The following is a 12,576-nucleotide window of genomic DNA, read 5'->3' on the forward strand; positions in this document are numbered from 1 at the left end:
GGAGGAGGCACGAAGGTGACAATAAACGTCATGACACTCATGAAATCAAATACTAGGAAGGAGGGCAACGGGACCCAACATGTCTACTTTAAATATCCCTTTCTCTTCTCCCAAGCATACTTCCAAATTTTGGACCAGCTATTCTCAAACAACAAGATCAGTAATCCACACACACTCTTACGCTGACTTCTGGATTCGGCACCATCGCCCTCAACATCCTCACATTCTGCGTTCCTACACTCATTCCCCTACCGCCCTCACAGTCTCTTGCCCTCGGCAGAAGGAGACTGTCTCGCCCCCAACCGTCGATTACTCAAGTCTTCACCGTCACCGGCCATCAAGTACCATGGATCAGTCCTCCGCTGCTGCTTGCCCCAAGAACCCCTCGGCCTGTTCCGATGGCGACAAGGTTAAGAAGGCCGACGATGCCTCTAGCTACAGCTGCCCGTCCACTACCAATGCCCCTGTCAACACCGAATGTGATGTCTCGTCGCCCCCAGGCGTGAATCAAGACCGGAATCTCAGTGTTGCCACCGAAGACTCTCGCCGTACCAGCACCGGCGATGTCGATGAGCCGACCAAACCTGCTTGCGAGAAGAAGGCTGCGTGTGATGCCGAGACTGCGTGCCAGAAGGAGAGTTCGCCCGATGATAAACCCGATGATAAACCCGATGATGGGTCCGATGATGGGTCTGATGATGTGCCCCATTGCCTTTGAGGTGCAATTTGAGCATTCTGCATTGGTAATTGGACCGGTGGTTAAAGATTTTGTATCCTGAGGGGGGAATCTGTGGTGGCGTGGTACGGCTTTAGAACGCTGATGACTAGGAGTAGCACCTGTTGGAGGCATTGATGGTTATTGGCATTCTGGCCGCTAGAGTATTGTTAAACTAGATGAGTTCCGTCGTTAAAATTCTAAGTCTCAATATCGAAGGTCCCATGCCTGTCTTTTGACTCCCTATGTTGGTGAATGCCTGTGAGTATAGAGAACAAAATCTGTAGCCAAAAAAGTATATTTGTCATGACACACGTGATTATTTATCATACAACAACAGAAGACGAATGTTTTGTACATGCAGGAGAAGGGCGTGGAAACAATGCAAACCTCGAAAGGGAAAAAGATAGATTGACGAACCCTGTTCCGTTACCCCTTTGCGCCGCCCAGTGTAACGCCCAGTTCCGACCTGCCAATCTCTGACCGGACGCTCTATCCAAGAGGAGTACGGCCAATGCATTACGATCGCGCGTTCTTCTTTTCTTCCCTAACCTCGGACCCGGAGGCCTTCCACCAGACGTCACCGCCCCAACGCATGAGGCGCTCCACAGCTGCTGTTGGGGTTACGGCAGGCCGAACGTCCAGATAGAAGACAGGCTCGCCTGTGGGCTCTGGTGGCCCCGAGTAGAAGTCAATGACATACCTGACTTCCTTCTGCTGCCCGTTCACATTGCGCGAAACGAACCAATCATGGCGATCAAAGGGAGGCTCGGTGCTGGAAAAAGACGAAAGATGTTAGTGAACCTGCTATGACATTTCACAGACCGATCGAAGAGCGCAAAACGTACCCAAACTTGGAAGGATACACCCGTCCCAACATCTGCAGAATAGCCGCCTTGGGCGTCATCTCCTTGGGCCTCCCCTGGAACCTGATCAGGGTAGGTTGTTCCCGTCCGCCCTCCTGAGCCTCCAAGCGCCTCAGTTCGATGTCGGCGTTGTCCTCCCCACGCTTGCTGACCTCCCAACCGCGCAGCAAGCCCTTGCCGAACCGGCGCTCCCACTCCACAATCTCCCCCCACGCACCCTCGTTGAGAAAGTTGTGAACCGCAACCATGCTCTCGACGGCCGTCACGTCGGTGTCTGTGTAACCCTTGCGCAGCAAAGCATTGTACATCTGCTGGGGGGAAGGGTACTCCCAGTTTCCGTCTCCAGTACCCTTGGGAATGGATGATTCGTCTCTGGATGTCGGGAGCGCATGAGTCTGGTTCGGGGCTCTCTCCTGCGAGATAGAATGGAACATGTAGTTTAGGGGATTCAATTTCGAGAGAAACGACTGTTGGTTATCGGCTGTGGGTTCAGGGGCGCTACCGTGAGGAACCGGGCATGACGATGACGCCGCATTTGCGGAAGGGTTACTGTGCGGGACGGGGCATCCAGAAGCGGGCGGCGCAGGAGCAGGAGCGGCGGCGGGGGTTGGAGCAGCGGAGGCGAAGGCATCAACGGTCTTCTTGTTGTGCATAGGGCATCCAGGCTCAAAATGCTGTCAGATACGACTTGCGGTGCAGAACAGGGGGAAATGTAACCCGTGAGCTACTTACAGGAGGGGCAGCATCGCCGTCGCTCTGAGGATGGTTGAGAGGCTTCGAAACCGCCGGAGCGGCAGGCGTGGCATCGGCCCAAAACCAACCCATGGTAACTGGTTGTATGTGGTGCTTTATCGGAAAATCTACTGGTCAATCCAAGGTCAATGTGGACTGGCAAACCGTCGAAGATCGTGCGAGCGAGTCTTGGATTCAAGCACTGATTAGATTTCTCAGATGGAGATAAGGGAAAAAACGGCCCCAATTTTCGGCCTGGGCTGTTGAAAGAGAAAAAAGCCACCAAGAATGACGCGCATTTTACAGATCTTTCGGTCCCGCGCTGCCAAGACCCATCTCCCCACTGCCGCCGGCCCCACAGGCGATCGTCCCATCGCGCCCCACGTTGCGGACAAAATACCTGGCACTGCGAAACACTGAACCAGGCCTCGAAACATAGCTAATAGGCCTTAAAAGATAGTCAACAGGCTTTAACCATAGTAAAGAGGTTGAAGATTAGTCAAGAGGTCTTAAAGGATAGTCAAGAGGCCTTGAAAATGATCAAAAAGCCTAAAGAATCGTTAAAAGGCCTATTTTTCTTTTAAAGATACCAGTTATTTTGTTTGCAACGTCGTCCGCTTCACCAACCACAGTGTCACGATTGCAGAAAGCATATCCGGGTCCACAGTAGAGTACAATATGTATTAGGAGTTGTGTATAAATCATGGCAGAATCGTACGATGCTGTTCCGGTGTGAAAAAGGGCATCTTTTGCTGGTTTGCCCTAGACATTGGGTGACAAGAGGTCATATTTGACACATCGTTCAACCTACGGATACCGGGGCTGTTAGTACTACGTCACACTGATCAAGCAGTGGAACGAAACTCACATCTTCAATACTGGCCTGCATAAACCTTCTTGTTTCCAGGCCCACCCATACCATCAGCATGGAGAAGTCGCCTTCCTTTACCATATCCTTCCCGCTCTGAGCACCCAACTGTCTCAAGATGGGAAGCGAGCTGCTCAGCAGGTCAACATCTGGGTTGAGGCTCCGACCAATACCCTCGAGCAGCAGTATACTAATGACGACATTGACAAAGTCTCCCTCTAGGCGGACATGATGCTGCCGCACCATGTTCAGGACTTCTTGCAGGATATCACCAATCTTGACGTTTCCCAGAGCCAAAGTACGGCTCTTGACACCCAGTACCAAGTGTTGCATCTTCAGCGCAAACACCTCCTTGTCCAAAACGGCATCTGGCTGCCGACACCGCTCGCACATCAAGTGGCCAGCCTTGTAGCCATCGAATTCAGCAACGGCGCGGAACAGGTCCAGGAAGTTGCGTCGGTTCGTCTCGTTGAGCTCCGTCACTAGGCCCGTGTCGATAAATATCAGCTGAGGCCGGAAGCCCCCTCTGTCCATCTTGCTTAGTTCTGCTACCCATTGCTCCTTGTTGTTTCGGAATGGACGCAGGCGAACCAGGACCTGCTCTGTCACGTCCCCTTCAGATTGAGGTTCATGGCTATCGTGCGTCTGGCGCAAACGTAGGCTCGGCCGCTCCGTCTCGTAGAAGCGCACCATGATGTTTCCAGGGTGCAAGTCAGCGTGGACAAAGTTGTCCAACAGCAGCATCCGCAGGAAAGCGTCGAGGCCTTCCGAGGCAATGGCTTGCTGGAAAACCCCGCCACCATTCGCCATAAAGTCAGCCAAGGGGATGCCATGCGCAAACTCCTCGATCAGCACATTTCTGGTGCAGAATTCGGCATATGGGAAGGGGAAAGAGGCCGTCGTCCTCTCTTTGAAATTCTTGCGGAATCTGGAAAGGTTGGCAGCCTCGATGCGCAAATCTAACTGTAGCTTCATCATCTCCCCAAACTGGTCCACCTCGTCGGGAAGCGAGAGCCACTCAATGGTGGGTATTGAGTTCAAAATGGTGGCGAAAAACCACATGATGCGTAGGTCCCGCCGGACAGTTCGTTCGACTCCGGGATGTAGGACCTTGACGGCCACATAAGACGAAGGAACCCGTTTTGGCGATGACTTGAGAACGCTTTCTACATTCTTGTAGACGTGCCGGCGGAGGTCTTCAGGAGTGTCGCCTTCATCCACATCGACAGGGACAGTAAGGCCAGGCTTTAGCTTGGCCCTGTACACTTGCGCAATTGCACCAACACCCAGAGGCTTGTCGTCGAACTCTTCAAAAATCTCCTCAAATTCGCAGCCACCGAAAGCAGCTCGAACAATTTGTTTGGTAGCATGGAAGGAATGGGCTGGCGCATCGGCGTGGAGTTTCGACATGATCGCACACAGTTCGTCGGGGAAGACATCAGACCTGGAAGCAGCCCATTGCCCAAGCTATCCAGAGCTGTCAGTGGTAGATCTCAGACTGTGGACTTCAGAAAGAATGGCAAGAGACCAGGACTCAAACCTACCTTGATGAAGGCTGGGCCTGCCCATTCCATAGCCTGCACCAGAAGTCCGTACCACCAAAGCGTACCTGTCCGTTCACTGTCACGATCGGCCCGTCGGTTGCCAATCCAGATCGCTGGCACAGTCAAAATGACTGGAACAAAGATAGTAACAAGCTGAAGGAAGCGGAAGCCGGTGCAAATTGGCTCCCATACATATAGATCGAGGAACAACACAATCTGGTGTCGCATACGCGTTAGTCCAGTGTCGCTGTCCGAGATCTTCTTCTTGATCTCATCACGAGAGACCTCGAGCATGCGCCTTTCTCCGGTATCCCGCGGTCCTTCGTTGTCCTTCTCTGACAATTCGACAAATGCTGCGGCGGCCAAGCCGCTGGCACCAGCTGAAGCTAGCTTTGGAGAGTGAGGAGGTTGTCGCCATGAACGATGACGGTATTGCCCCAGACGTAATGGGGACTGTGTATGCGAAGCAAATGTACGGGAAGGTAGGTGCGATGATTGTATACAGCCGTGCAGAAGATTAGAAGGACAGCCGGCACATCTTGAAGCCTCTGCGCGGCGGGAAAGGCGGCCAAGGGTGAGAAGCACACTCATGTCGTCACAAAGCCGCCGAGAGAAAACAGACTGGTCTCGAGCAGGTCGCCAAGAGCATGGTAATACCCTCTTCGTCGCAACTGAAAGGGCGCTGTTATTCCTGGCGACATGGACGCGCATAGAGGTTTCGAGGCCTTTGGCGGCTTCGAGGAGCTGGGACGGAAGATGCAGGACCAGCTGTGACGTCGTTGACCCGCGCACCGACAGGGGACGCCAAGGATTCCCGAGGATCCCGATCCACAAGCGGGACTCCACATTTGCACCCTTACCACAAAACAATTGACACAAAAGTAGGTTAACCCATATTATATTGTGAACCATACCTTGAAGAATAATGATTGGGCCTTTCTCTAAAGATAGTCAACATGTTTTTAAGAGATATTTAAAAGGCCTATTAATCTGTTTTTGGGGCATAGTTTACATATGGTATAGGTTAACTTACTTTTGCTATGCCAATTACATTATTTTGTGGGGAGGGTGATTTGTTCCAATTCCCTGTCCATTATCCAACACTTGTATTTCTTCTAGACTTCTACCAAATGCTATTTTCCCAAAGCTGCAAAATTAAATATCAACATGCTTTTCAATCAACCCAAACTCCAAAATCACCCAACCGATAGTTGCCTATCACTCTCCTCAAAGCCGAATCACAATCGAGTTGAAATGCATCTGGGGGGTATAATCAGCATCGTGTACCTAGCAGAAGGTTGGTGGTGGTACTCACCCTGCCCTCGTGGCATTCATTCGTTATTGGGGGACCCTCGACGGTTTTGCCGTTCATGGCAATTGTGACAGGCCCGGTGGCGCTGCCATCAAACGGAATCTCAAAATAGGAAAGGGGGCTGTCGATTCTGGTGCCCACACTCTTCCAGCGGCTGCCGATTGCGACGGTGATGTTGGTTGGGACCTTGACCAACGCCATAACCGAAACGACGTCTCTTGCCCCTTGGGACGCCGGTATCTCACCGCCCTGGCCCCAGGTGGTGCCTGCCCGAAGTCAGTCATACACTCTCTCAGCTAGTTGATTCCCGACTTACCGCAACCCTCTCCCGCACTTGCCGGGGTTGTTCGGTACCAGGCAATGACCGTGTCTTCTGGAAAATCCACAAGACGAGAACCAGACTTATATGCAGCGATAAAGTATGGGAGGACGGCTCGGAAGGCTGAGTGCGAGTAGCCATTGACATATTCTTCTGCGCCTTCTACAACTTGCGCTGGCACAGTATCGCAGATGTAACTCGACTCGCCAAAGTCATTCCCTTTGAAAACCGAAGTCAGCAATGGCCCGTCGCGGCCCTTGGGTAAAACTCACATGTGATGATCTGAACAAAGTCAGGCAATACATCAAGTACTTGTTGCCATCGATCATGCCACAGACTCTCACTTGAGCAGTACCAGTTCTTGTTCCATTGCGGCAAGTCTGTTTGATTAGTTTTCGTGTCACCACTATGCTGGAGGCGCATGACTCACTCGTATAGAAGTATGGGCTAACACCCATCATGTATTTCTTGTCCTTGAGGTTGTCACAGTACAAGAGATCTTCGTTGATGTTCATTTGATTTTGACCAGCTTTGGGCCAGGCGTCCCACGAAACTGGAATCGAATTAGCACTCATGAGAGGTATGAATCCAGCACAGCATGGCTTACAAGCTCCGTCAATGACATCCAGCTTCTCAGAAATTCCATATGGGCCAAGGCTAGACCAATCAGGAACAAGAAAGATGTCGCCTGTCTGTTCCCGAACTGAAATCCAATTTTCAGCCCAACCTGGACCCTCGAAAGTTGAAACCAAAGGTCGACCGTCCACAATGAACTGTGCGCTTGATTCCCTGAAGCGGTTGATGAGGTCAACAACCTGTGAAACTGACCACTCTCCGCAGGCCATACTATGATGAAAAAGAGTCAGTTGGCTACACACCGCCATTTGGCCCATCTTGTATCGTCAAGGTGTGCTGCTGAACAAGGACCTAGGCAGACATACTCGAAAGAAATAAACATGACAAACTCACCCAGCTCCTCAGCCTCGTGATAGGCATGAGAGAGTTGAGTCTCTGTCCACGGGTCGGAAGGCCCAATGTTCAGAGCAAAGCCATCGATACCGGCCTCCTTGGCAGTCTTGATATCGTGGACCCATTGCTCGACAGTTTGGTGACATGTCAGGCCAACCTGAATTCGACTGTTAAATAATGGTCTTGACAGCTACCTGGCTGGGGGGAAGCGGGCTGGGGATGCGAACCATGTAGTGGGCAAAGACTTTCCGGTCATCATTGGTCTCGGGCTCCTTTTCACCTTCGATCCTGTCCTCAATCTTTTCGAGCAGGCGTTTGAACTTGGTCTTTAAATAGCCCATGGTGTGACACTTGCCGGTTGTATGATATGGGAGCCGGTTGAAGACGGATGGAACCTGATCAAGTTCACTTCGGTCAAAAGAACAGCCAATCAAGTATGTATGCGGCCAAGGAGAGCAGGGAGTTGATCTGGCTGAACCCCGAAAAAGGGGCCATGCCCAACAGGCCCACTCAATTATAGCGTGCCATCTCCACCCCCAGCCAATATTGGATTTGGCCTTACGACCAGTTGACCGCCAAGAGTGATAATCCCCGCCATGGTTCGATCACCCAAGGTCTTGGGTCGATGGGAGACGGATGTCAAGAATGACCAAAGAGAGCTGAGAGCTGAATTCTATCTGATAACTTCTTGGAGGATCATGGTGTATTTTGCTCGGGGATGCTCCCTAGGCGTCAGCGAGAAACCCACGAAGGAAGATCCCGGCAACGAGCAGCAAACGTCCCTGTGTGTCACATCTGAAATCGGCAAATGCTATTGGTTGACGGGCTTCGAGAAGCCATCGCTGCCGAAGTTCCAGCAGACCGGGCTAGCAGACAATATAAATTCAAGATTGACCCGTCTGTGGGATCAGTACAAGCGATTTTGCTGACCCAGCAGGCTGGAAAATGTCCGGTGGATTGCAGCTTTAAAAGATGGCCACTGCCGGGCTGGCTGATGGGAAGCAAGCCCTGCCGGCCGCGCATGCCGCCCATAGCGCAAATTCACCTGGCGCCCCACATTTAGGTCATTCCCCACAATAAAAGACCAGACACACACAACAGCTTCCGGGGCGGAAATATTAAATTCCTGGCAACCCTGCGATTTTTGGCTCCGCACAACTGAATCTACGGAAATTTCGCAAACCGCTAACCACCTTCTGCACACGATCCGGCGACCGATTTTCCACGCGTCACTCATCAATCAGTCGCAAAAATGGATTCCTCCAAGGCTCCCGTCAAGCTCGTCAAGGTCACCCGCGTTTTGGGCAGAACCGGTATGCGAAAAACCCCCGCCCTCCGAGACCGAATTTCGATTTCGACCCCTCCGATTCCTGTGGCCGATTGAACAGCATGCTGATAATTTTGGTGGAATTCAGGCTCCCGTGGTGGTGTCACCCAGGTTCGCGTTGAGTTCATGGACGATACCACTCGTTCCATCATCCGCAACGTCAAGGGTCCTGGTATGTTCAGATCCGCTGCCTTCGGCTTCCATGTGTGGGCGAGGGTTGGCAGCTAACATTTCTGCCTGTTTTACAGTCCGCGAGGATGATATCCTTGTCCTTCTCGAGTCCGAGCGCGAGGCCCGCCGCCTCAGATAAGTTGGAGGCATTCCGAAGTTGGGGGAGGGAGCGTGGCAGCGGCTTCTAGCTACCTGGTCTGCCTGATTGGCAAGATCATTGTCGTATCCTGCGGCGACAAGAGGAGGGACGGAATGATGGGCGTTCGGTAGAACGAGATCATGCATGATTATTGCTTTCCCCAAAATACACGGCGCTGAAGGCTGGTTCTGCGGATATCACATTTGCTTTGGTTGGGGGGTCATGCAGCAGGGCATCATGGGTGGTTTTGGGCGTCAATCAACAAGAATCTTTCCCGAACAGCACTTCGAGCTCAGTACCTGTGCTTAACAAGGACATTCCAATACATATGCCGATTCCCTCCCTCCGCAAGTTGACCCAAAACCCATCGACCGTGCTGCTTATGATTCGATCCATCGTGGAGGACTCGGCTTGGTATTATATGCTGAGAATGATTCTGATCTGGAAGAGGGCACTACAAGCTACCGTTGTGACTGACAGATGATGCAGACAGGCTTTTCTAAACCCGTTACGGCCTCTTCGGAAGTTGTCAATGCAATGCCCCGGTGTTATTTTGAGCATGCACACACTTGCAATAGCAATTAGAAGCACAAACATCCGATATGCCTGCTTAACCAGACTGGCAACAGGTTCACAAACTCAACTAGGCAGTGCACAGCGGACTGGCTGTGTCGACATCCTCGTGATATAGATTTAAAATGCTCGAAAACCTACACTTCAGCGCAAATAGCAACAGTCAACTAGTTCCGGCAAACCCCGGTGACACCCAAATGGACTCGATACGCAAGCTAGAAATGGTTGTCCCTTACTGCTGTCTAGACAGTACAAAACCATCCATCATCGGACCAAGTCCCGGAACTCGAAACCGGAGCGGCAGCAATGCCACCGTCTTGGCGTCGCCCCAAAACACGGGAAATGCCCGGATGAGCAGCCTCGCTCCGCCAAATACAACCTTTCAGTTGCTATTCCTCCGTTGGTAGTGGTCCAGGACGCATCATGCCCCGAATTCTATCATCAGTGGCGGAGACAAGCATTGTCATTCCGCCAATAAGGTGTCATAGACAGATGACTAGCCGACTTGGCAGAACAGCTTGCGATGCAGAAACCGAGATCGCAGGCGACGACGTCAAGGGGTAAAGGGGTCACGACTGTTGCTCAATGGATATAAACATTCCATGCCGCTCTTCTAGGGATGTATATACCACCCACTGTGCTGAGCGTTCCTCGTCCCCGGAAGCAGCCCGAAAACCTGCGTTCACGGCACCGAGTGCTCTAGGTTTTCAACATGGAGCCCAAGTCGGTCTTTCAGCTTGCTGTCCTCTCACTGCTGTCTTTTGTTTCGGGTGCTTACGCCGCTTTTGGTTACACTTCTTCTGGGGGCAATTATGTCGTCGACGCCGGTTCCGCCAACCCGCTCATCTTTTCCGTGAGCCAGTCCAACTGCGATATCAGGTCGATCAAGTATAGAGGCACCGAGCTCCAGTATGGAAGCCAGTTCACCCATATCAACTCCGGCCTCGGGTCCGCGACCGTCTCGATCAGCCAGATCAACGGATCGAATAAATACATAAAAGTTACTTGTGTGACGTCGACTTTGACCCACTACATCGTGGTCCGCGCAGGCGATAGCAGCATGTTCTTGGCCACTTATATCACCGCCCAGCCTTCCATTGGCGAGTTGCGATGGATTGCTCGTCTTCTGCCCGACAAGCTTCCTGGAGAATATCCCTATGGCGAAGTCTCCAACACCCAAAGCTCCACTTCCACTGTTGAGGGCTCCGACGTCTTCGTGGTGAACGGCCAGACCCGGTCCAAGTTCTATTCGTCAACGAGGTTCATCGACGAGGATTCCCACTGTGTATTTGGTGGTAGCGACTTGATGCACGTCTGCATCATGACACCGCAGCAAGAGTCGTCTTCAGGTGGCCCGTTCTTCCGAGACATCAATTCGAACAACGCTGGTGCCTCTACCAATCTGTACAACTACATGAACAGCGGTCATGTGCAGACGGAGCCGTACCGAATGGGACTTCATGGACCATACATCATGCAGTTCTCGCGCTCTGGAATCCCAAGTGTCAAGAACGTAGACGTCTCGTGGTTCGGCGAGGTTGGTGTGACAGGATGGGTCCCTCCTTCGGGTCGTGGAAGGGTCACAGGCACCGCCTCCGGTGTCCAGAGCGGAATGGAAGGTGTGGTTCACTGGTTCAACAGCGCTGCTCAGTACTGGGCCAGAACCTCCTCCAATGGGGCCTTCACCTCCCCTTTGATGAAGCCGGGCACGTACACCATGGTTCTGTACCAGACCGAATTCAAGATTGCGACATCTACCGTCACTGTCACGGCCGGACAGACCAGATCGCAAAATATCGCCGGCACCTTCAACACCTCCCGCAATACCCTCTGGCAAATTGGTCAATACGATGGGCAGCCAACTGGTTTCCGCAACGCTGACAAGTTCCTTCGCATGCATCCCTCTGACAGCCGCATGAGCAACTGGGGTCCTCTGACATACAAGGTCGGCAGCTCGCCACTCACCGATTTCCCCATGGCGGTCTTCCAGTCTGTCAACAACCCTGTGACGATCCGGTTCAATTTGGGAAGCGCACCGGGAGCTGCCACGTTGAGGATTGCCACAACCCTCAGCTTCGCGGGTAGTCGTCCGCAAATCAATGTGAACGGGTGGTCTGGCCCAGCACCAAGCGCCCCAGCCAAAATTGATAGCCGCGGCGTGACTCGCGGTGCGTACCGTGGCCATGGTGAAGTCTATACCGTAGCCATCCCAACTGGCAAATTGGTTGCAGGAAGTAACACCATCACCATCAGCTCCATCAGTGGCAGCAGTGGGACAACGTTCTTGAGCCCCAACTTTGTAAGTAATTTGATTCTGTGGCTCGCACACGCTTGATTTGCGAAAGAAGCGGAAGAGGCTAACCAAAAGACAACAGATTTTCGACGCTGTCGAGTTGTTCCAGTAAACTAAGCCTGGGACGGTTGTGGTGTTGTGATTAATCAAAGGCCGAAAAGAGTTGGAAAAGAACCCCGACTACCTAATGCCAGTGCCCAGGCCTGCCCGAGGGACGAGGGCACACCCTGAGCCGATAGAAGCAGCGCTAGAACAATTCCATATGCAAGAATAGATGAACAGGGAAAAGCTTATCGGATCCAGCCTTGTTCCCGTCGGTAGTTGGACAGTGAACCAACCACCCATCCGACACGGCCACACATGCGCATCATCCCGAGGGCCTTATCATACCTTATCAACACCGTTCTATCGAGATCTAGAACCCGGACCTTCCTTCCCTGGATATGCCCATGCCGCATGTGAATATCGATACTGTTCTAATGGCCATACTCTGCAGTATTACGAGAGAATATCTGCAATTGCCATCCAGCACAGACGACCCATATCTTGTATCTTACTTTCCCCTCCTTCGAGAAGCTGTGGCGCCACGGGCGGAATCGAGGTCGCAACCACTAGACGCTCTCAGCTTGCATGGACCTCCCTATCAGAGTTAGGGGGGCCCGTTTGAATGGCGCAATGAATGGCAGTTTCCAAGCTCGCGTGCCCCTCCTCCTATTTACGATCTCACTCCCTTTCCTGCTGATGGCAT

At 52.3% G+C, this 12,576-nt stretch overlaps 6 protein-coding genes across 6 annotated transcripts; 3 read left to right on the forward strand and 3 right to left on the reverse strand.

The window, feature by feature from the left end:
* Window positions 1-79: 79 nt before the first annotated feature.
* Window positions 80-718, forward strand: QC762_409680 (uncharacterized protein; the record flags this gene model as incomplete). Its single annotated transcript, XM_062890425.1, has 1 exon — window positions 80-718. One exon carries the CDS (start codon window positions 80-82, stop codon window positions 716-718), a length of 639 nt encoding a protein of 212 aa, XP_062743332.1.
* Window positions 719-988: 270 nt separating this feature from the next.
* On the reverse strand, window positions 989-2,406 carry CYC3 (holocytochrome c synthase; the record flags this gene model as incomplete). The annotated part of the gene is made up of 3 exons (XM_062890426.1): window positions 989-1,490; window positions 1,564-2,246; window positions 2,314-2,406. 3 exons carry the CDS (start codon window positions 2,404-2,406, stop codon window positions 1,235-1,237), a joined length of 1,032 nt encoding a protein of 343 aa, XP_062743333.1. The 3' UTR covers window positions 989-1,234.
* A 669-nt stretch (window positions 2,407-3,075) lies between these two features.
* Window positions 3,076-5,509, reverse strand: QC762_409700 (uncharacterized protein; the record flags this gene model as incomplete). Its single annotated transcript, XM_062890427.1, has 3 exons — window positions 4,726-5,509; window positions 3,182-4,648; window positions 3,076-3,120 (listed from the first exon to the last, which is right to left on the reverse strand). The coding sequence occupies exons 1-3, from the start codon at window positions 5,434-5,436 to the stop codon at window positions 3,076-3,078; spliced, it is 2,223 nt and encodes a 740-aa protein (XP_062743334.1). The 5' UTR covers window positions 5,437-5,509.
* A 298-nt stretch (window positions 5,510-5,807) lies between these two features.
* QC762_409710 (uncharacterized protein) lies at window positions 5,808-8,001 on the reverse strand. Its single transcript, XM_062890428.1, has 8 exons — window positions 7,553-8,001; window positions 7,298-7,482; window positions 6,964-7,202; window positions 6,787-6,909; window positions 6,629-6,736; window positions 6,354-6,575; window positions 6,041-6,303; window positions 5,808-5,985 (listed from the first exon to the last, which is right to left on the reverse strand). The coding sequence occupies exons 1-8, from the start codon at window positions 7,664-7,666 to the stop codon at window positions 5,953-5,955; spliced, it is 1,287 nt and encodes a 428-aa protein (XP_062743335.1). The 5' UTR covers window positions 7,667-8,001; the 3' UTR covers window positions 5,808-5,952.
* A 266-nt stretch (window positions 8,002-8,267) lies between these two features.
* On the forward strand, window positions 8,268-8,962 carry RPS28A (40S ribosomal protein S28; the record flags this gene model as incomplete). Its single annotated transcript, XM_062890429.1, has 3 exons — window positions 8,268-8,638; window positions 8,741-8,824; window positions 8,901-8,962. The coding sequence occupies exons 1-3, from the start codon at window positions 8,578-8,580 to the stop codon at window positions 8,960-8,962; spliced, it is 207 nt and encodes a 68-aa protein (XP_062743336.1). The 5' UTR covers window positions 8,268-8,577.
* Window positions 8,963-10,247: 1,285 nt separating this feature from the next.
* Window positions 10,248-11,940, forward strand: ASD1 (aspartate-semialdehyde dehydrogenase-like protein; the record flags this gene model as incomplete). Its single annotated transcript, XM_062890430.1, has 2 exons — window positions 10,248-11,834; window positions 11,911-11,940. 2 exons carry the CDS (start codon window positions 10,248-10,250, stop codon window positions 11,938-11,940), a joined length of 1,617 nt encoding a protein of 538 aa, XP_062743337.1.
* Window positions 11,941-12,576: the final 636 nt, after the last annotated feature.

Source organism: Podospora pseudocomata, chromosome 4 (assembly GCF_035222375.1).
Source record: "Podospora pseudocomata strain CBS 415.72m chromosome 4, whole genome shotgun sequence".
Taxonomy (NCBI): Eukaryota; Fungi; Ascomycota; class Sordariomycetes; order Sordariales; family Podosporaceae; genus Podospora; species Podospora pseudocomata.

What these genes read in the sequence shown, in the direction of transcription:
- QC762_409710 (XM_062890428.1), bottom strand. Translation starts at nt 7,666, where the DNA reads ATGGGCTATTTAAAGACCAAGTTCAAACGCCTGCTCGAAAAGATTGAG. An exon ending in GTCATGTTTATTTCTTTCGA is followed by an intron (nt 7,203 to 7,297) that starts GTATGTCTGCCT and finishes TTTTCATCATAG; the next exon opens with TATGGCCTGCGGAGAGTGGT. An exon ending in GGATGTCATTGACGGAGCTT is followed by an intron (nt 6,910 to 6,963) that starts GTAAGCCATGCT and finishes ATTCGATTCCAG; the next exon opens with TTTCGTGGGACGCCTGGCCC.